The sequence below is a fragment of the Camelus bactrianus genome, chromosome 26, assembly GCF_048773025.1.
Source record: "Camelus bactrianus isolate YW-2024 breed Bactrian camel chromosome 26, ASM4877302v1, whole genome shotgun sequence".
Lineage (NCBI taxonomy): Eukaryota > Metazoa > Chordata > Mammalia > Artiodactyla > Camelidae > Camelus > Camelus bactrianus.
In genome coordinates this window covers 32,351,710-32,374,503 of record NC_133564.1, presented here as the reverse complement: position 1 = coordinate 32,374,503, position 22,794 = coordinate 32,351,710, and the positions used below count along the sequence as shown (strand labels likewise).

Genomic DNA, 22,794 nt, shown 5'->3' with positions numbered 1-22,794 from the left:
TGCTAATAAAATAACAAGATCATCTGATAATAATACAAGAGGTTTTATTGACTATTAGTGCAAACTACAGCAGGAAGAAGAAACCATTATTTAAAAACACCACAGACCCTTACATAGCAAAAGATAAGAAATAAATTAAGACCCCTGTGGGGCTGTGCCTGGGAGGACGGCCTCATTCACTTCGGTCCTTGGGTTCCCGGTATTTCCACTGGATGTAGTCAAAGATGTCCTTCTCACTGTCCACCGGCAGGGGCTCCCCAGCAACTCCTGCAAGGGGACAGAAAAGCACTTTCCTCCTGAACAGGTCCAGGCTCTAGTTACAGGAGGTGCAGGTCTGAGAGCCACATAAGACTCACCTTCAGAAGAAAAGCATGAGTCACCAAGCCACTGAAACAAGACATGGGCCGCCCCCATCCTCCCCACGAGCCTGGTCCGCGCTGTGTCACACGTGGTGACCGGGGCATGAAACGAACCCGAATATGCTGACTCTGACCATCTGAAGTGCCCCCAGTGCATGGCCTTCCTCTCCACTGGACCCCCACCGTAGTCACCAGGTGTCAGAGAAAATACTGGAGTGAGTTCCTCTGCAACTCAAATGTGGTCCCTGGGCTAGCAGGGAGGCACCACCAGCCTACCAGCAATGCAGAAGCCCACGCCAAGCCCACTGAATTAGAATCTGCATCCATGGGGTCCTCACGTGGTTTGCATACACACTGACCTGGGAGAAGTCCCGCCCTCGTCTACCAGGGACGAAAGCCCTGTTTTACACTTTTACGACAAAAAGACAAAAATCTTCCTTTTCCTAGCAGAGAACAGTAAACCACACAGTATATTGTGAAATGTCAACAAGAGCTATAAAACAGAGATTAAGCAATCCTTACTCTGGAAACTTGAACAGCTTGGGGTCGAAGCTGCCACGTTTGGCCTGGCACTAAACGCAATAAAACCCAGGCTCTTCAGAAGTCTTGGAAGTACATTTAAAAACACAGAAACACTTGAGATCAGTAAGATTTTTGTTACTGACCATCAAAGGTAGAAAGAATTTAATCCATTTTTAACAGAGCTAGAAATAAATAAATCTTGTCATCATGGGCCTTCAATTGAGGGCTTGGAAGCACCTATGGATTAAAGCCTCTTTTGTTGCCTGAGGGACTAACAATACCAAAGAAACTACAATTACCTGGTACAGTTACTTAAAGGCTTTTTAGAAAAACCAATTTGCTAAACCAAAATATCCAGATGTCTGTGATTATCTCTAAGACACAAACACTCACCAGTGACGCCCAGGGGACGGATTGTGTATTCGTTGATTGTGAAGCCTTTTTCGAGGGCATGAGCTCTCATATTCTTATTGAAAATATCACTCCCAGTGAAATAGAGGACACCACAATAATATTGATCCTTGGGTATCAATCTAAAAAAAAATTAATAAACAACTGACTTATCTTTTACTAAACATTTCAAATTTAGCAAAAATAGGACTCTTAAAATTGATGAGGCACAGAACACCTAAAATAAGTCTATGTGGTCCTGAAGAGGAGACTGCCATCAGGTAGACCCTGCAAATGACCTCAACCTTGCAGTCAGCTGAGGTGGGGAGGGAGGCAGAGAGGCGTATCACTAGGACAACTGACTCTCCCCAGGCAGGGTCTGCTCTGAGCTGCGGAAGGCATCGTGCTGAGATGCAAATCCAGAGAAAGTAAAGGAGATTCTGCAGACAGTCATGTCAGGCTAGACATCGTCTACTGCAGGAACATATGGAACTTCAGAATGAAAGGGGTCCCAGACATTGATGCAAATTCCAAGATACATGGGATGGGATGGGGAGAGGGAAAAAGGGAAAAAGGTAATAGGTCAGTTTTGAGTCATACCTGATGTCAATTCTCCGGTGTGGATACGCCTTTTCATCATTTTTACCGGGAAGCTGGCAAACACCCTAAAATGGATATTTAAAATAATGTTGAAAGATTTTTTTTTTAACTTAAGGCTTAATTTGAATCAAATGTTGTTAAATGTGAGATTATTGGTGCTTTAAATGGAGGCCGTTTTAGAATTCTGAGCACTCTTAGTAGCTTTTCTATGCACTAAATATTACCATCCCCTTCCTACCGTACTTTGTGATAATTAAAGAACTGCAGGAAACAGTAGCCAAAGATTTTGGTTATGAGGATCTGGCTTTTGTGTGATTCTAAACAATAAGCTAATCAAGGAAAGCATGAAAGACAGAAACCAAAACAAACAGAAAAAAGCAACTTGGAAGAAGCAATGATTATTCAGGGAGAAGAAAAGAGACACCAAAGCTATCAGTAATGTTCTCAGATAACAAGATATTTTATTTATGAAATAAGGGCAGAATGCTGCAGAAAAAGAACACACAAGGAAATGATTTAAATCAAAATTAAAAATATGATAGAAAATTTGAAATTGCGGGGATTGCCGAGAAATTAGAAAAGACAGAGAGATGAAAATTAAGAAAAATTTAAAAGATTAAATAAATTAGGGATTAAAAAAAAGAAAATTGGGATCATTTTCTTCCCTCTCTACAGGTGACTTTTCATGATATCTCTGCAGTTTTCGAACAAAAATGATCAAGGTCTGTTTCATTATGTTTTCCTTTTCTAGAAAAACTGAGAAAGTTTCTGGACTAGGCCGCAAACCATGAGTATGTAAAACACACGAGGGACAGGCTTCTGGTACACGTGTCACTAAAAGCCATACTCTGCATGCAGCAGCACAGAAAAATTAAAATCTAAGTCTAAAGTGGGTGTTTTCTGAATTTGAAAGCAAATATGTGCATGACTGGGACATTGTGCTGTACTCCAGAAACTGACACATTGTAACTGATTATACTTCAATATAAAAAAAATAAATAAATAAAAAATAAAGTGGGTATTTCCTTCAGCTACTGCTACGGCTGACAGATTAATGAAAGCTGTTCATCTTTAAATTCTGAAACCTCCCTTCTCAGGCACTAACAAGTTCCAACTCAACCTTCAAATGGAATTACTGTGAGGCACTACCTTGCGGATATGGACGCTGGAACACCAAAAGCAGTAATCTCAGTGTCTGTCACATCAGTAATAGGATTTCATCTCATGGCTTTGTTCCTTTCCTCAAGGCTAATTTTATTTCCTGCGTTTTTTTCTGAAGTGCTGATGTTAAAGAATTTCTCTGTATTACTATAAATTCTTTATTACATTAAGTGGATTAGTTTTGTTTCCCATTTCAATTAGGTAGCTTCATGCCGAGTGTCTGAAATAAAACCCTTTCATTCCCCCAGTGTGGCCAAGGTGTCTTCTATTGTCCTGTAAATCCTTCCTGTAGATATGCTACAAAAGAGCTTCCTCCGAGGCCAAACTTGCACAAAATTGGAGTGGTACTCATCATATATAAAGCAAATAGGCAGAGGAGATTTTTTTTTCTTCCAAATGTAATTTTATTATAGTCACAGGAAGAATAGTTGAATTAACTAAACACTACGATGGGGGTAGGGTATAGCTCAGTGATAAAGTGCCTGCTTAGCATGCACAAGGTCCTGGGTTCAATCTTCAGTACCTCCATTAACAATAAATAAATCAAATTATCCACCATCAAAAAAAAGAAAAAAGAAAAAAAGAAAACAAAGCAAAACAAAAAGACCATGATGTTACAGGAAGATCTGGAGTAACCCTGGATTTCCTGAGGTTTAAGGACTATGAGTTTAAAGGAATTCATGTTTTGAAGAGAACTGAAAAAAACACACAGATGATTGCATCTTTAAAACTATTCAGTTGGTGGTTTTAGCAACAACAGATTCTGACTGAAACCAAGTGGATATGGAGTGAAAATGGTTTATCCCGCTGGATTCATTTTGCAGCCAATTTCCTTTCAGAAACCCAGGAATCTTCACTTCGTTGGTTATCTCTGCTAGTGTTCATGTACTCAGGGTCACAGCTCTGACTCCCGTCTTCCTGTCTCTTCTGAGATACCTGCTTGGCTAACTCCCTCACCGCAAGCCTTCCCCCAAGTCTCAGCTTCTCAATAAGGCCCTCCTATTTAATACTGCCTCCTGCACTCCATCCCCCATTCCCTGCTCTCTCTTTCTTTTTAAAATATAGTACTTATTATCCTAACCTAACATGCAATTTACCTGCTGAATATACTGAATGTTAATGTTACCTTGTAGTCCCTTCCCACACCCCTCAAATAAGAGTCCTACTTAAACTCACTGATCTGTCCCACGTTCCTAGAATGATGCCTGGAATTTAGTAGATGCTAAGTACGTATCTGCTGGACTGGTTTTTTGGGTTTTTTTTAAACATTTATTTATTATTTCATTTGTATTCATTTGTTTGGGGGAGAGTAATTAGGTTTATTTCTTTATTTTTAATGGAGGGACTGGGGATTGAACCCAGGACCTCGTGCATGCTAAGCACACACTCTACCACTGAGCTATACCCTCCATCCCCTGGACTGGTTGAATACACTGTCTCATCCTACGGATACTCATCCTCCCCATTTTGTTCTTTCCCAGCACCATCTTCTCTTTCTTTCCCTTCTTCCGTTCCCCAATTTAATCCTTTCCAGATTACTACCTTCCTCTAACGAATCCACTTCCAAACAGAAATATATTATTTTTGTATTATTATTATTATTATATATTATATTAGTATAACATGGCACAACTCTTTGAAGATTCAGGATCTTCAAAAGATATTTGTACAAACTCTTCAAAGTTTCCACGTATATTACTTAATTTGATCTGCAAAAGGGTTCTCAGACATAGGGCGAGAACATCATTTTATAGGTCAGAAAACTAAGGCCTTAACAGGAGTCAAGCGACTTGCCTAAGATCACACAACAAATTGGTAATGGAGGTGAAAGCTGCCGTGTCCTTTGTACCCGAACCTACTCATCTACAATGCGGTATATCTGCACCCATCCTGTCTTTGCAACACGTGCAGGTCACTTCTTACTGCCTCCAAAGTCAAATGATTTGAAACTTGACCTGGAGTGCCTCTCATCCTAACAAATACTAATTACACGTCAAGACAGCAGGCATTTTCGAAGCTTCAGCAAGTACATGAACCACACACGTAGGGGATCCCAACTTGGTACACAAACCACGCACTCGGATGGATTCCTCTGTCACAACATAAAGGCCTTAGTTTCTCATAACGTCAGGTCTAAGCTGGCTGACTCTGCAGCATCGCTGGGAGTTGCTGCCCAGAGCCAGCGACCAGGAAGGCAATTAAAAAGGCAGAAGCACTTTTTGATAATCTCTACAGTATTCTGCTGTGCTCAAAGGGCACCAGAGGAAAGACCCACAGAGGCTGTGGAAACCCAGCTAGCAAGAAGAGCAGGGAAAATTACCAGCTGGTGGGCTGGGTGTAACCTGCAAAGGAAAAGGGGTAAACATGTTCCTGGTCACTCGCTTCCCCAGGAGGGAGTCCAGTGCCCGTCACAGAGATGGCCACTGGAGAAAGGCTTAGGCCAGAATATGCTAATACCAGGACACTTTCCTACTAATGTAAAAAAAAAAAAAAAAAACCAACTTGTCTAGCACGTAGTATTTTTAGAATTCTATCTGGCTGAATGTTCTTTATTTTAATTTTTTTTTAATTGAAGTACAGTCAATTACAATGTGTCAATTTCTGGTGTACAGCACAATGTCCCAGTCTTGCATATACATATGTTCATTTTCGTATTTTTTTCCATTAAAGGTTATTACAAGATTGAATGAATGTTTTTTAAATGTTAAAATTTATGCACATTCATTTTGAGTGAATCAAAGTCAATGTAAATTTAAAGGGACGTCCATGAGGCATTTACAAACGCCATTTTAAAATAACATCTCATATGTGTACATACTTTTGGACATAGAGGAAGAACTCAAAACCGGACAGATTTGGGAGATCATAGATTTAATTCCCAAAGACTGTCTAGCATTTTTATTTTTACCTTTCCCACGGTTCTTTTGAAGACGTTGATAAAGTGTGACCAACTCAGGCAATACACTTTTATAGCCCATTAAAATCACCATGTTAATATAATGACCTGGTTTTTTTTTGCATGCATGATTAAACATACATAAAATTTATCATTTTAACTATTTTTAAGTGTGTGGTTTCTGTGGCATTAAGTACATTCACATTGTTATGTAACCATCACGCCCATCCGTCTCCAGAACTTTTTCATCTTCCCAAACTGAAACTCTGTCCCCATTAAACTCTCACTCCCCCTCCCCCAGCAAGGACCTTGCAACCACCGTTCTATCTTCTGAGCGCCCTGGTAATTTAATTATCCATCTCACCCATCCTTTTCTACTTTCAGCTAAAACTGTCAAATCTAGGCATTGAGACTCTTGCTAATTTTGGTATGTCCACTCTCCGAAAGCACAGCCTCTTTCCTTTCAGTCACGTAACTCAGGGAAAGGGGAGTACGGAGAAAACAGGGTCCACATGGTGTATTTAAGTGAGCGGCAGGTACAGGTAAGCCTTTAGCACCTTAGTCCTAGATTTCTATTTGCTGTCCTGTCAGTGTTTACACAGGGCCGTCTATTCATCTGTGTTTTTTTTTTAATTGAAGTATAGTCAGTTACAATGTGTCAATTTCTGGTGCACAGCACAATGTCCCAGTCATACACATACACACATATATTCGTTTTCATATTCTTTCCATTAAAGGTTATTACAAGATATTGAGTATGGTTCCCTGTGCTATACAGAAGAAATTTGTTTTTTATCTATTTTTATATATAGCAGTTAATATTTACAAATCACTAACTCCCAAATTTATCCCTTCCCACTCCCTTTCCCCTGCAGAACCATAAGATTGTTTTCTATGTCTGCGTATTAATCTGTTTTTACTCTGTTTGCCATTTGTCTTGAATCCTCAAATCTTACTTCGTTAGGAAGACAAAAGGATTTTGACAGTTCGTCAAGATGGGTTTCCTGTGAAAATCTCTGCAAGTCCCCCTACCCCAACTCTCCTCTTAATCATCTCATAAAATGTGTCTTCCCTCTCCCTTCCACTACATTTCCTGATTCCTTCTTTCTTTGGTGTCATGATAGATTAATACTCTCCAGACAATTCTTTTTTTTTTTTAAGGTTTATTTATTTATTTATGTTAATGGAGGGACTGGGGATTGAACCCAGGACCTGGTGCATGCTAAGCACGTGCTCTACCACTGAGCTCTACCCTCCCCTCCTCTTCAGACAATTCTAATCTCACTATTGAAAGATTCTGAGTCAAAGAATATCTGCTGTTTCAGGGAAAAACTTACTATGTGTCAAATTCCTGATGGATATTTTAAAAATAGTAGATTATGCCTAATTATTTATTCCAATGCCACAGATTGCTTACAAGTGGGGAATTTAAAACAAAACTCTTTCTGAAAATATTCTCAGGTGGGCATCCTGCTGCGTCTCCTGCCCTAAGGTCAGGATGTCCTGTTCAATGACTGAAATACCGAGCGGCCCTGAGGTCACACACTCAGAACCGTTATTGAACGGGCTCCAGTGGTGTTTTTCAGAAGTGTTAACTCAGGTGAGTACTTACCATGAACTTTGTTTCCCCTTTTGACAGTGTGTCTGTAATAAAATGGACCTTTTGTAACTGCTCCACAACACGATGTAGCAGCTTTGGCTGTAGAATCATTAATTAGGGAACAAGAAAAAAAGTGATTACTCGGTTATAGCAAGAAAGTATTTTTAACGTGAGTTTTCTTATGCTCTCTGGAGGAATGCCTAGTTTTCCTCTGTTCTGAGTATTTCTTTTTCTAACAGAAAATTTACCTTTCTCAAATGAAACCACTACTTTTCAGCAATATCACGATACCCTCAAATGAACATCATTTGTGTTTATCTATTTCATTAAAGAAAAAGTTAGCCGCTTCATCTTTCAAAGGTATGTATTACAAAATCAAAAACATTTTGCCTTCATTGGGTCTTCTAAAAGACGTAAAGTTTCTTAATTCAATTTTTTTAGTAGAAAAAAACTTCTTTAATGAAACCCTGAATTACACTGGGTATATCTATAAAATATCTATAAATCTCATCTTTTTCAAATGTTAGACTGTCCTGCCAGTTGTGTGGAAAAATTATGTGTATCCCTTCCAACAACTTAGTTTGCCTTTCCCAGAATTCAATCAGTACAAAACATTCCAACTGACTTCCAGAAAGAGTAAAACAAAAATGCATTCTGAAAATACCCAACTATCATTTAGAAAATGATTAATTCACTGCTGTGGAAGACTGATGACATCTGATGATAAATTCCAAGGTACCTGTTTGGCTGATTCAGAGGTAAAGCTTGGGTGGGTCAGCAGAACATCCATGTCGCCACTGGACTCTGCACCTGTGACAGCAGAAGATGTGCGTGGAATTCTCCGTGTGGATTTACCAATTAGGCAAACGTAGGACCACGGTGATGACATACACGGAAGAGCCTTACTTCTTAGAGCCTAACTTTCTATTTCACACTGTGCTTCATTGTCAGAATTAATTAAAAGACTTCAACTTTCTGCCCAACTATTCAGGTATATAGATGTAAACAGCAGAAATCTGGGATAATGGTAATTGGCATTAGACACACAATGCATATAACCGGTTAAATATTATTAAAAATGCATCTAAATAACTACTCAATAATGAGTAATAACAACATTTAAGTACAGCCTTAAAATACATCTAGGAGCACTAAATATCCAGAAACCTCAAATGAAGCAATACATTCTAACCCTATGAAGGTTAATCAGAAAATTCAGTTCAATTCTTAGGAATGAATTCATTTAATGAACCGTGGTAACAATTACTGTTACAAGTATCATGGATAAGAACTCTAGGTTCTTACAGCAGCTACCAGAGAATTTCTGACAGCCCACAACCACTTCCTAAGCAGAACTCCAGAGGCGGCCAGAGGTTTAGTCAGACATCTATTCTGAAGTTTTAAATAAAGTTTTTCCATTTCAACTTTTTAACTTAATATAATTTTAGTTATGCTTCCAAAATTCTGAGCCAATAAGAGACCAGGATTGTGTGGTTCTCACTTTGCCCACAGTCACATAGTGAAACCAAGATCTTCTGAAGAACCTGGTTGTTGCGAGAATCAGTTTTGAACTGGTGTTTCTGGGACATTAAACTTAAGAGTCATTAGAGAAAACAAATAAAATAAAATAAAACAAACAAACAAAAACTACCCACAGCTTCACTAGAATCTAGCCAGACAACCACTATTAGTATTTAATATATACAATTATTTTATACATTTTATTAAAACTAGTCATTAAAAAAATCATCCTATAATAAAGTCAGGATCTAATTTTTAATACATATTGCCATTTATAAACAAATGAACTTAGCTAATACTATTGGATCTTACAGTAAATCTATGAAGTAACACAAATTACATCTTTTTAATCCAGGTTTTTCGTATATACTAGGCAATTTTAACATGGATAACCTAGGATTAGGAAGTATGTTACCTCTTCTGAAACTGCCACAGACTGTAGCAATGTATTCAGAATCCACTTTTTTAACTTCATTTAGTACAATATCCTAATAGAAGAAAAATTAAGTTAGTATTCTAAAAATGGCTTTTCACCAAGTGACGTTGTTAATTCTAATCACAGAATACAATTCAGCATGCTCTTACTTGCATTTGTAACATCTCTTCGCGAGGAATTCTTTTCTCAAAGTCCTCAAAATATCTATAAAGACAAAATAAGTAGACAAAAGATTTTTGTGAAATTTAAATCTTAAAAATTAAACTGACTACCATATCAAATGTTCTTATATAAGCAGATCCTTCAAAAATCAAGACTAAAATTTATTAAGAAGACAAGAGTAAAACTGGGGGGTGGGAGAGGCTTATTCCTTAACTTGGATCAAAATCCTGAAATGTCATGCTTTGTGATATTCCAGACGTTCCATCTAGACTTACTTTAAGTAACCTTCACATTCATATACCAAGAGTAAATATATTTGTTAGTACGTCCCAAGTTAGACTGCCCCCTACTGGCAAATCAAGGGGTTACAGTTCATTGCTCTTAAGTCCTGAGAAATTGTTTTTTAAAATATTATCCTACAATATAGATAAATGAAGACAACATTAGGCAAGTAAAAGGAACCAGTTATAAAAGCCCATGTATTATATGATTTCATTTACATTAAAAATTCAGAAAAGGCAAATCTATAGAGACAGAAAGTGGATTAGTGGTTGCCAGGGACTGGGGAAGGAAAGCGCAGCTGGGGAGAAATGGAGAGTGACCAGTAACGGATCTGGGCTCTTCTGGGGATAACACAAATGTTCTAAAACTGACTACAGTGCTGGTTGTACAACTCTGTGAATTTACTAAAAACCACTGAATTGTACACTTCCAACGGGTGAATGATACAGCATATGAATTGCATTTCAATGAGGCTGTTAGAAAAATATTATCTCAGTATGAAACAACATTGAAGAATGATAAAGTGACTGTTCAAAACCAATTCTTACAACAACCACTTTCTTCAGAAGACTTACTATGTCAATGCAAAGAGAGTGAGAACCACACAATCCTGATCACTTCCTGCCAAAGTTTAGGTGGGGCAGCCTGCGTGTTATCACATTGCGGAAACCATCAACAGGGAAGTTCAGAAGGTAATCAGGACTGAGTGAGTGACAAGGCTGTAGAAGACGAGGAGGTCCATGTGTACAGAGCTTATGCCCTAGGCATTGCAAATAATCAATTAGAAAGTGATCATTGATGCTGACAGACCACATGTCTACTAGTTATTCCTATTCTGTTATTTAGGTGTCTGGGGTTTTGTCTCTTTTCCTTTTATTAAAAAAATTTGGTGTTTCATGTTCATGTCTAGTCTTCTTACGCAGACTCTAAACTTCTTAAGAGCCATGTCAAACCTGTTTATATCCTCACTTCAGACCTAGTGCGGTGCTGTCTGCAATGTAAGCGTGAAATAAACACCTGCTGACTGACTGATGCCCTCAGTTCTATGTATTTGAAGAGGAAGCTCCCAGCCAAAGTCAAAGGAATGAGGGATATACTCAAAACAAGCAAACAAACAAGAAAGCAACAACAAAACGTGTGAATTCAGAAGTCTGCAACAAACGTTAGCATTTCTGAATAGGAAAATGGTTGTGTTTAACTAAGTTTGAAGACTTATTATGGTATATGAAGAATGGCTATTAATAATTTTTACTTTTATATATCAAGTGTCAAAAGAAAATTTGCTATCTTACTTTAGCCCAATTCGTTGATGATGGTTCAATTTATCTTCATTTTTTCTGAGATCTATATAGAAGATAAAGTTGAGATGCTAATTTAAGCATTTTTAGAAAAAACTTTTAAATTCAGTGATCCTTTTTTCAAAGAACTACCTGGAAAACACACTGTAATGATTCCGAAAAGACAATGAAAAACAGGTTCAGATATTAAGAACTAGATAAAAGTGATTCTTCAAATCAATTTAATAAAACCTAACAGTTGATTTCATGATCATTTTTTATTTACTGAATCAAAATTTCAATTACAGTTACATAGGCTAGTAAATAAAACTTACCAGGATGGTACCAAATTTCACTGACTAGAGCAAAAAGGAGCCTCCTAAGAACCTATATTGCTTAGTTTATGGTAAACAGTAGCAGAAGTTCATTCATATTGTTCATTTTTTCATTTACTCCTTCATTCAATTAGTATTTATTGAGTACCAATTTGAGCAGATCCTATGCTAAAACTCCTGTTGAAAGGAGAGGTATTATCATCATTTTTTAATTTAAAAGATGTCGTATCTTAAATTGAAAGTGACTTAGTTCCATCTGGGCGTTCCTTCCGTGGCCATGAGTACAGGAGGGAGCCTTGTTAAAGGAACAGCAAGATAAGCATGCTTCAGAAGGAATTCCTCTTGTCACCTTTATATTCACAAACATGAATTTTCTCTGGAGGTATAAAGTGGAGAAAAATAAACTCTTTATGCTACATGGAGCACATAATATTTCTCATAGTTGTGTGCACACAGAAAACATTAAAGTAAATGACAGAAATATTGAGTTTATTAATATAGGAGAAATATCAATAGTTATATTACGTATCTGTAAATTGTGAAATAATGTAAAAACCATTACAGTAAATCCTTGATACTTCCAAGGGATGCAACTGAATACCTCTGAGAAACAAAGTCTTGGCCTCTTTAACCAATATTTCACTCAGATAAACTATTCATGCCACAGGCAGAAAGGCATCTCCAGCTATGTGATTCACACAAATTCTTAACTTAGTAATATTACTAATTAATCAAGCCTCTTAAGTCAGTTACTATCCTTAAGTACTTACTAGGTACCAAGCACTCTGCTAAGTCTTTTACATACATTATTGCTTTAAATCAAATGTAGGAGAAATTATAAGATTTTGTGGCTAAGAAACTGAAGCATTACAGTCATCCTTGCTAATAGAGTGGTGGAGATTGGATGCAAACCCAAGTCATTCTCTACAATCTGTCCACTTAATCATTTGGGTTGCTTACAAATAGTTGAACCTACAAATATTAATCCCACAGAAGCCACAGATGTGCTGTAATGACTCCATATGGTATACATCCTTGAAAACATGAAGAGATACACTATATTTAAAAGATGGCTATATCAGATTTAAGGGAAATGTTTTATAATTACTTGACTTCTATATTTATCACTTCTTTGAAAGCAAAAATTCCTTCCGTAGGCATTGCAAGCCTCCGACAGAACTTTTCCCAATATACATAACTTGGCTTTTAGGCTGAATGTGTAGGACTTTATGGTCTAAAATTTTATTAAAGAAACAAAAGCAATTTAAATAGTCTAAAAATCTGCAAATGAAATCACTGCCTTTAAACCAAGAAGCCACTTCTTGGTTTTCTTCTGACTTATAAACCAAAACATGTTTAAAATGGGAATATAAACTTACACTTTATATCTATTTTTTACTGTTAAAAAGGAAATCTTGTCACTCGTACCTACTAATTGAAAAAGGGTTTTTCAAGTTCCAGATTGTTAGCGCATTAATGATCCTTCAGGACTGTATCTAACCTGAAGTTCGTGACCTATTGTACATACGTACCTTCTAATGTTTTAATTCCTTCATCTACAAACTTCCTTGCAGCAGATGGACTACAAAGAAAGAAGATTATTTCAGTATCGAGTGAAACTCAGGATCCTTGTAACAAATAACTAGTTATGTCTTCGCGTCTTCGCTTGTCAAACATAAAGAGTTACTGTCGAGCTACAAAAGACCTGCTAAACTGTTGCGTGGTTACTCTGGTGACATTCAATTTCATCCAAAGAGATTTCCTGAAGCCTTAATCTAGGAAGACAATCATGAACTTAGACACGAAAAAGATGTCCGAGCAGCCAGGTGCCACGATGCCTGTGCAGTTTATTCATAGAACATACATACAGGCACTTGAAACTGTTCATCCATTCAAATGAGATCTGATGAGGGCCTACTACATGTTAGATGCTCTTCCAGGTGCTGAAAATACAGCATAAGACAGATAAGGGCCCTGCTCTTACCTACTTACATTCCCGTGGGTAGAGAGAGATAGTAAATAGATGCAAAGAAAAATATCAGGTAGATGAATTAAAATAGGGTCGTAAGGCAGAGTGGCTGGGTCTACCTTAGACTGGGTGGTGAGGGAGGGCCTCTCAGGTGATATTTAAGGTGAGATTTGAATGACAAAGAGCCTTTGTACAGAAACTGATATTCATATCAGGAAGCCAACTGGGCGTAGAAATAATAGATCTGAGTCGCAAGTCAGGAGATCTCAGTCCTATTCCTGGCTCTGCCACAGCATCTCACGTTAAAGAGAATAATGTTAGCAGATGATGTCTAAGACAAATGCTAATATTTTATCATTGTCTTGGGTCCCCAGGGAGTCATGCTCCTTTTGTATACGAGGTTTAGGAATTTAATATATTGTAAAATAGCTTTCATCAAAATGTTGCCATTCAGGAACGGTCATCATGTATCTAAAAGACCGTCTCATTCTATCAAGACAAGAGTTAGGTAAAGCATTCACTACAGCTCTGGTATTTTGGTGTTCATCTTCACTCTGCCCAGTGCCAAGGGCACCTCTGCTAGCCCAAATTTAAGATAAAGATGCTTTCATTAAGAAATACCTGAGTGTTTGGTCCAAACTCATACAAAAGCTTGAATGTTTAAGATAAATATCATGCACACTGAGGCAAAAGAGGTAGATTCTGGAGGGAGTGACAAGCTGTCCACAGAGCAAGTGCTAATGGGTTTACAGGAAGGAGAGATGGTTTTGGGCTGAGGACTCAAACTGAATCATGAAGCCGGTAATACGGGCCTTGAACAGGGCTTTAAAGTAGAGGCGGCTTGTGAAGGACCAGCCTCTGACACGTTAATTATGGAAGAGCGCGTTTCCCGGGCAAAGACACGGAGGTGGGGGGTGCCAAGGGAAACAGCAGTTACTTCAGTTTGGCTGACATACAGAAATTAAACCAACCCTCTACTGTGTCTGCTTAAAAAAATAATTCTTACCCAATGCCACTAACTCGAGTCAGGAAATTGATGGATGAACTCGTATCATCCTGCCGAATCTTTAAGAAAAAAAAAAAAGTCTAACAATGATTTAGGAATGCTTTGAGGGCTCAAATACTCTTATTGGCAACACACCAGTCAGCTAAGGGACTTGAAGAGCCATTTACAGTCTCCTGGATAACCTGTGCAGAAGCGTTTCATACATAACTCCAGTGGGTACAGGTGAGTAAGATGGATGGAGATGTCCCATCTCTAATTTATCTAACACTTTTAAAAGAGACCAGAAATGATAGAATTACTATCATCGTGGTGAAATAAAACAGTAAAAATGCTTGGGAGAGTTTAAGCATAGACATGCTAAAAGATAACCATCACTGAGTCCAAGTTTATCACCTCCCTTCTGAATTGTACTGAAAATGGGGAGGTATTTCTATTACAGATGCTGACAATCTCTTAAATGCCACGTAAAAATCAGTGAATGCTTATAGGAACAATATTCAAAGTTTAAAATATAGGACACTTACAAAGCCATAAACACTACTCCCTTCTCCTCCTGCGTCTCAGAGGGTGAGGCCATCACTCGCCCTGCAGCGGTGGTACGTGACCGCTGCCACAAAGGCAGACACTATCATCAAGCAAGCAAGCAAATAAGTGAAATGTTACCTTTTCCAGTTTACGCAATTTTCCAGTAGCTAAAAACTCATCAATCTTTTCAGCAATTTTTGTTCCTACTCCAGGCTACGTAGAAAATCAAAAATACAAAAGTTACACAAATATAATGCTAACCAAATCACTAAAAGGTAAAGTAAGAAATGAGAAATGCAAAACAAGTGATCATCACATGACCAGCTTTGAAACAAAGGACACAGAAAATTGAGCACCAGTAAAAAGACGTTCTCCCAAAGACAAAATGCTTCAATGATCCGACAAAAGAGAAGCCCCAATAAGACAATTCTAAATGACTCTTCTTTAAAATTAATTTTTCTTGTAGAAAAATTAGAAAAGATAGTTGCATAAAGAAAAATACTAAAATCACTTGTTAATTCCATCACCCTGAAAATGAAAATAACTTAACACTTAACATGTTATACACCGACTTTTTTGCTTATACACACACACACACACACACACACACACTCCTACTTTCTTTAGAATCATACTGCTTTGTTAAGTGCTTTAACTTAAAAATGCATCATGAACAAATTTCCACATCAATAAATAAATACAACTTAAAACATCTTTAACGGCTGCGTAGTGTATCATTGTACGACTGTAACATAATTTACTTTAAAAATACTTTAAAAATACAGGAGAATATTTAGATGGTTTCCAATTTTTGATAGTGTAACAATGCTGTCATGAACTTCCTCTAGAACAGATGTTCTCAAGCTGTTGCATACACCAGCATCACCTGGGGGACACGTGAAAACGCAGAATGCCAAGTCACACCCTAGAGTTTCCGACCCAATAGGCTGCATCTCTAACAAGTTCCCAGGTGATGCGGATGCTGCTGGTCTGGGTACCACTCATGGAGAACCACTGCTCTAAAACTGCACAGGCCAACATGGTAGAGACCAGCCACAGGTGGTAATTTATACTTACATTAATCAAAATTAAAAATTCAATTTCTTCATCACACTGGCCACCTTTCAAGAGCCCACAAGCCAAATGTGGCTCATGTTTACCAGCATTCCTCTAGAATACATGCTCTAAGACAGCAGAGATCCTATCTTTTTGCTGCTTTATCCCTGGCTCCTGGATGAATACCTGGCATACAGGTGCTCAACAATTATGAGCTAATGAATCCTTGTATAAATGTATCTCTGCTGGGGGGAGGGTATAGCTCAAGTGGTAGGGCGCGTGCTTAGCATACACACACAAGGTCCTGGGTTCAATCCCCAGTACCTCCTCTAAAATTAAATAAACCTAATTACCTCCCCCCACCAAAAAATAAAAATTAAAAAAAAAAAATCTCTGCTGGTTTCCTCAGGATAAATTCCTCAAAGTAGAACTGCTGGGACAAAAGATATACACATTTTGCCAACATTCTGCAACCTTATCCTTCCTTCAGAAAAGCTGTAAATAACCAACACTTTGCTCAGCAATAAATGAGTCTTTTTTCCCACATTTCTGCCCACACTGTGCATTATATTTGATAATGTGGTAGGCACTCACTATATATAGCATCTTGTTTGAATTTGCAACTCTGATTATGAGTGAAACATTCCTTCATGTTTATCGGTCCTTTTTAGTAATAAGCGTGCAACATGCATAATGTGGGCCAGTTACTTCCTACTGCCTCTTAGCCTTAAATTCACCCTTCTGTATTCTTGATTTATTTAAAGATTAATACCTGTCCCAAGACTGCTGAATGCGTATCTGAAAATAGCAATTACAAGTAGGAACAAACAAAATTTAGGAAGTAGGACAGAAAGGGGAAAGTACTGGGGTTTCTCATTTCCTCTATCACAAGATACATACTGATCTGAGGCAGCTTCCAAACCTAACATTAAAGGATAAAAGGCAAAACACTCATTTTGGAAACTGCAGATTACTAGGTTTTTGAGAAACACTCATATGCACCAGAGAGGAGGTCTGTGATTTTTAAAAATAATGGTGAAAAGGAATAATGATGACCTTTCACGAGTCCAGCCATATGCAAAAGCAATTTTGGGTGCTTCTGTGTCTTTGTCAGGGATACACCACAGGCTCAGATCTGGGATGAAATGCATCACAACACGTCAGAAGTTTGCCTCTAATAAATGAGCAGGCTATCTGCAATTAACATGAAGACGGAAATTCAATAGTGATAAAAGGGGAACAGAAGAGATGCAGAAGTGGCTCCTGAGGTTACCACTGAGTCAGCTCACCAAGACAGAAGCTCAGAATGAGAGTCTAATGTATTTATCACTTGCTTGGCTAGCCCACTGCAGGAGAATACACTGATGTGGAGAACCGTTTATGCCAAAAAGGATTTAAAACCCATACACCAGAGCATAATTTGTACTGAGTAATAAATTCAAGGTAAAGTTGTGGCACATAATTAATGCGGATAATCTGTCACTCAGTCATAAGATGTACACGATTTATGGGAATGTTATGACTGAAAGGTAAAAATATAAGGACAGTTATAGTTCACCTTCTAAAGGCTCACATGGGAAAATTAAGGACAATCAAATATTGATACCTAAATTCTAGAGGAGGTTTGTGAAACACAGATGGGGAAAGAACAGAAGGTGGTAACTGTCAGGACCTAGACTAATCAAAAGCCATGTCAGTTGGACACCTTTCACGAAAGATGAATATGACGTGGTCCTTAACCTTGAGGAACTTGGAAACTTGCAGTGAGATTTAGATGACAGAGAACCATCTACCAATAGGTAGACTTTCCGAGGATATTCTTGGTGATATTAATACAAATTAATGACCAAGAGATGCAGCTAAACCTTTAGAAGCTGTGAGACTACCAGCAGACAGGGCTTCATGGAAATTACAGAGAGCGGGGCTAAGTACCACCATACACAGAGGTGCTTAGTCATGCGCCTATTGGTAGGTAAGATCTCTTTGGGAACACAGACTCTCACTAACTCACTGAAGTTCCTATACCTGGGGATCCTGGAAACACAGCTATGGAGCAGACACACTAGTACCACTCTGATCATATTCTTTTTTAATTTTTTTTATTTTTTGGGGGGGTAATTAGGTTTGTTTATTTATTTATTTATTTAATGGAGGGACTGGGGATTGAACCCAGGACCTCGTGCACGCTAAGCACACACTCTACCACTGAGCTATATCCACCCCCTTCCCACCATACTCTTCTTGAGGATGAACACTCAAGTTGAAATTCAAGGTGAGAATGGATACATATATATATATATATATATGGCGAAACAGAGAAAGGAAAATAACCACGTATAGTTTTTAAATGTTTAAATCCATCCCCTTTGCCAAAACACTCTGAGCTTGAAAAAGTGTGCTTGAAACAGCGTTACTATTCCAAGAAAGCAGTGAAATCTGCTTGTGTGGGTCAAGGTAGCTTCAGAGGCAAATTTCGTTTTTTGGGGAACCCACCAAATTTGCATATGCATGAGCCCTTCAGTCCACCTGCTGCTAAACTTACCAGCTTCTTAGCTTCCGCTCCACTCTTTATCTTCTGTGGGTACTTTGCTATCACAGATGCTGCTTTTCTACAAGTTAAAGGAAAAAAGAGGAAAACCAATTAGAAATCGAGTGAGGTTTCAATTTTTCTTAAACTGGGATAATACGCATACGAGCAAATATGCAGCTTAAACTCACTAAGATAACTAATTGTCCACATCCGTGTAAAACTTTAAGAAGTCAATGAGCTGACAGGACTCCTGCATCTCTGACTCTTAAGAATCATGAAAATCTTCACATTTGAGAATAATACAATTTTAACTGTATATGTAAAACTAAGGAGAGTCAGGAAATCAGTAACCTTTCCTTTTTGGGATTAACTGGAAAACATCACTGAAGTTTTTTTTTTAATAGCTAATTTTTAGAAATTGTTCGTAACTCTCTTTCATAAAAAATGTGTCACCTAGTAGTATTCAAACAACTAGATACCAAACTGGCTTATCTATGGTCATTTTTAAATTCATGGTTTAAAACTGTATCCCCATGTCCTTCTGCCAGTCCTTCTTTTCATCTGTCTCTTCTCAGTTCCACATAAAGCAGTGACCTGTGACCCTTGTCCATCTCCACCCACACCCAGCTTGGTAATCTGGTGACAGACTGGGTACACCCGGGGAACTCACTGATGGTACCCTGTCTGTCATTTCAATGCTAAATGCCCTTTAGCGTTGATGCTGGTACAAAGCAACAGTACTTCTAAGTCTAAAGCATGAATATTGGATAGTCTTTGGAGAATTAGTTTTTGATTCTGTTCTAGCACATATAAGCTTGAGATTTGGATTTCAACTTCTCTATCAGCGTATTACTGATGATGCATCTGGAAAGGTAGGTTCAGGGCAGTTTGTGGAGGACATGTTTCAGCAAAGGCAAGCAGCGCCACATGACTGGCACTATGGCACATAACCCTGAAAGGGAAGAATTAGATCCTGGAAGGCCTTGCTTATGCCCCGATGCTGCGGGGTTTTATCAAGGTAAAGAGGAAAGGAGGGGTGGGTTATAGCTCAAGTGGTAGAGAGCACATGCTTAACACGCACAAGGTTTTAGGTTCAATTCCCAGTACCTCCTCTAAAAATAAATAAACCTAATCCCCCCCCCCAAAAAAAAGAGAAAAAATGGGGGGGAAAAGGTAAAGAGGAAATATTTAATTATTTAATGTGGAAGAATGACAAGATCAGCTAACTATTTTCAAAAGAATACTTTGGCCACATGAAGAGGACTGTATATGGGGGTCGGAGGTGGCGGAGGAGCACGTAGGGTTAGGGGATGTAGGGCATCACCTGCTTCTCCAGACTTGTTTCCCACTCAGACTATATCTCTTAAGCAAACTGAATTACTGACTTCCTAGAAAACCGTATACCCCTTCATGTCTCAACACCTTGGCATATTCTGTTTCCCCTCTCTAGACTGTTCTTTCTCTCCCTTATTTTCTGATGGGCCCCTTTAAGAGTAAACACCACCTCCCTGAAGCCTGCTGAGACTCAAATGGAATATAGGGTTGAATATCTCTCTGATTTCGAGATCATCAAATGTGTGGACGACAGTGGCTTTACTTTATATAGGAATCCACAGGAGGTAAGGAAAGGGAGGAGTGTAACCAGTCTGTAATTATGGTGAGTGGGAAGGGAGGAAGGGAGTTGAGTTTTGAAAGAGTAGAGATAAATGTAATAGAGGCTTGAAAATCTGAAGAAAAGCCCAGCGAGATACAGACTTGGAGTCTCCAAATGCCACTGAGCGCCTAGTAAGGTGAGATGAGATGAGTGTCTAGTAAGATGAGCATTTTCAGAGGAATGGAAGGATGGAAATTACACTGAGATAAGGAATGACTGGGGATGAGGAATTCCAGGCAAGGAACACAGGCTATTCAAAGTTCACTGTAATGGAGAAAAGAGGTAAGGTGCTAGCTAGAGGGTAGATGGAAGTTAAGAAAGTTGTTTTGGTTTTGCTTTTAAGAGCTGAGGGTCTTGGACATGTTTACAGTAAACGGAGCAGAAGTAAAGGGATGTGGCCTTAATGGCTAGGATCAGGCCCCTGGTGAAATCGACAAAGACAGGATCCCAAACGGTGAACGATCAGCCATAGATCAACCAGCTGGAACGATTTCCTTGAAATAAATCTATTTCATAGCACAGATCTCACCCGCTGTCTTTCATTATAATTTAAAACCAAACTGCATTTTCAGTAATTCAAGTTTGATGACGGGAAAAATAAGGATCAGCCTATTTTCAATCAGAATAGGCAACTAATCAGAACTGATCCTACAGAGCTCTGCCCAAACTCTCCCAGAAAAAATCGCGGTAAGGTGCCACTAGAGTCAATACCCTGAGTTCTCGCTTTTTTTCCTCCCCCTGCAGATGGTCCAAATATCCACTGGACCCTCGCCCTGTTAACTGCCACACACCTGGAACGCACGGTACCCGAGAATGCTGCACCGACCCACCTGTAGGCATTGTACTTGTGGATAGCCTGGTTCACGTTCTTCTCAAAGTTTGCGAGTTCTGTAAAGGCAACGAGATGCTCCGGTGAACAAGAACCACGAGTAAACAAATGAGGACCGAGTTTCCTGGAAAGGGACTAACAGCCTCTTACGGGACAGTGGCCCCGGCTTGTACACAGGCCAGGCCAAGGGCAGCCCAAGCGGCCACGGAAGAGTCCCCGGCAGGGCTGACAACCAGCCAGAGGCGCTGGGCTGGGGGACCCGAGGGCAGGGAGGGAAGGCAGCGAGTAGGAGGAGAGGAGAAAGCCAGCGCGCCCGGGCCGGCGCTCACCCGTGAGCATGTCGGTGATGCCCCCGTTGAGAGTCTCCTGCGGCGCCTTCCGTTTGCTCATGGTGGCCTGCACCCGAGGTCCGCAGGGCGCTCACAGCCAGGGCCTGGCCCCCTCTCCCAGCTTCAGGAGCGGCCGGGTCTTGGAGAGGGGGCAGGGGGCAGGACCGACCCAGCCGCGCCGAAGCCAGCGCGACTCGCTGAACAATGGCTGCCTCTGACAGGGGGCGCGGCGCGCGGCGCGGTGACGTCACGCGCTTGGGCGTGTCCGGGGCGAGGGGCGGGTCCAGGGGGCGGGGCCTGGACGGCGAGCGAGTGAAGGGAACCTAGAGTGCGCGGAGACTTGGACCAGGAGGTTGGGCCAGGGCTTGGAAATGGCGGTTGGAAAATGGGAGCCCGAGATTACATTTCGAGGGGGTTCCTATGAGAAGACCTGGATTTCTAACCTAAGACGTACCTATCTTCCCAGTACGTTTCTCCGGAATCCTCTCCCTAGGAGAGGAAAAATGGGAGAGGCGTTTTGACTCTGAAGTCAGAACATCAGAGGTGGGGGCATGTAAGATGCTGGGGCGGGGGATGGAATACACACCATATGTGCACAGTAATCGTTATTGAGAGCATCACATGCTTTATGTGTGATTAGACGCAACACCAGCGTCAGATCTACTGCCCAAACTTTCTGTGAGGCTGCGTTGCGGTTCACGCTGCAAAGGAGTCCTGTAAGGCTGACTGGAATGTTATTTACCCATCATAGGAAAGCCTCCTAAAATTTTTAGCAGATATGCCAACCAGTGTCAGAAGATAGTTTATTTTTTATTCCCCTCCTTCTGCAGTAGGGACCAAAGTGGAAAAACCACTAGGAAGAGAAAAGTCCTTACCCTAGATGATGAGCAATGCACCATCATTTACAACATAATGACGAAAATTCAGAGGTCTGCTTGAGAAGCAGAAGGGTGACATCAGCAACGTTTCATTTACAAGGGTAACTCCTGGGGCTCATACTCAACTGCCAATTCCAGGCAATTGTTTTGTGTGTAAATGAAATTAAAAGCTTAACAAAATGATACATGGTTGCTGTGGCAAAATCTGAAAAGTATATAAAAGGAGAAGAGAAAGTTAAAATCAGTGATTATCTCACCATCCAGCTTAACCATTATTAATATTTTGAGGCATATACTTCCAGTCTTCTAATCTAGTTCTTTAAAAATTCCCATTTTTTTCAATAATGGAACAATTATTTAGATATAATTAGTTTCTGTGATTAAGTTGTGTTTTTTTTTTTTACAATATCAGTGTACATCCTAAGTTATGCTTATTGGACATTGTATTTCTTTTGCGAATTCCTATTTATATCCTTT

General features: G+C 39.4%; 1 protein-coding gene across 1 annotated transcript; it reads right to left on the bottom strand.

Moving 5' to 3' along the window:
* Nucleotides 1-22: 22 nt before the first annotated feature.
* POLB (DNA polymerase beta) lies at nucleotides 23-21,676 on the bottom strand. The gene is made up of 14 exons (XM_010957861.3): nucleotides 21,440-21,676; nucleotides 21,112-21,169; nucleotides 18,640-18,706; nucleotides 15,180-15,254; nucleotides 14,517-14,575; nucleotides 13,074-13,123; nucleotides 11,222-11,273; nucleotides 9,635-9,689; nucleotides 9,465-9,537; nucleotides 8,268-8,338; nucleotides 7,541-7,627; nucleotides 1,872-1,936; nucleotides 1,275-1,414; nucleotides 23-267 (listed from the first exon to the last, which is right to left on the bottom strand). Exons 1-14 carry the CDS (start codon nucleotides 21,498-21,500, stop codon nucleotides 173-175), a joined length of 1,008 nt encoding a protein of 335 aa, XP_010956163.1. The 5' UTR covers nucleotides 21,501-21,676; the 3' UTR covers nucleotides 23-172.
* Nucleotides 21,677-22,794: the final 1,118 nt, after the last annotated feature.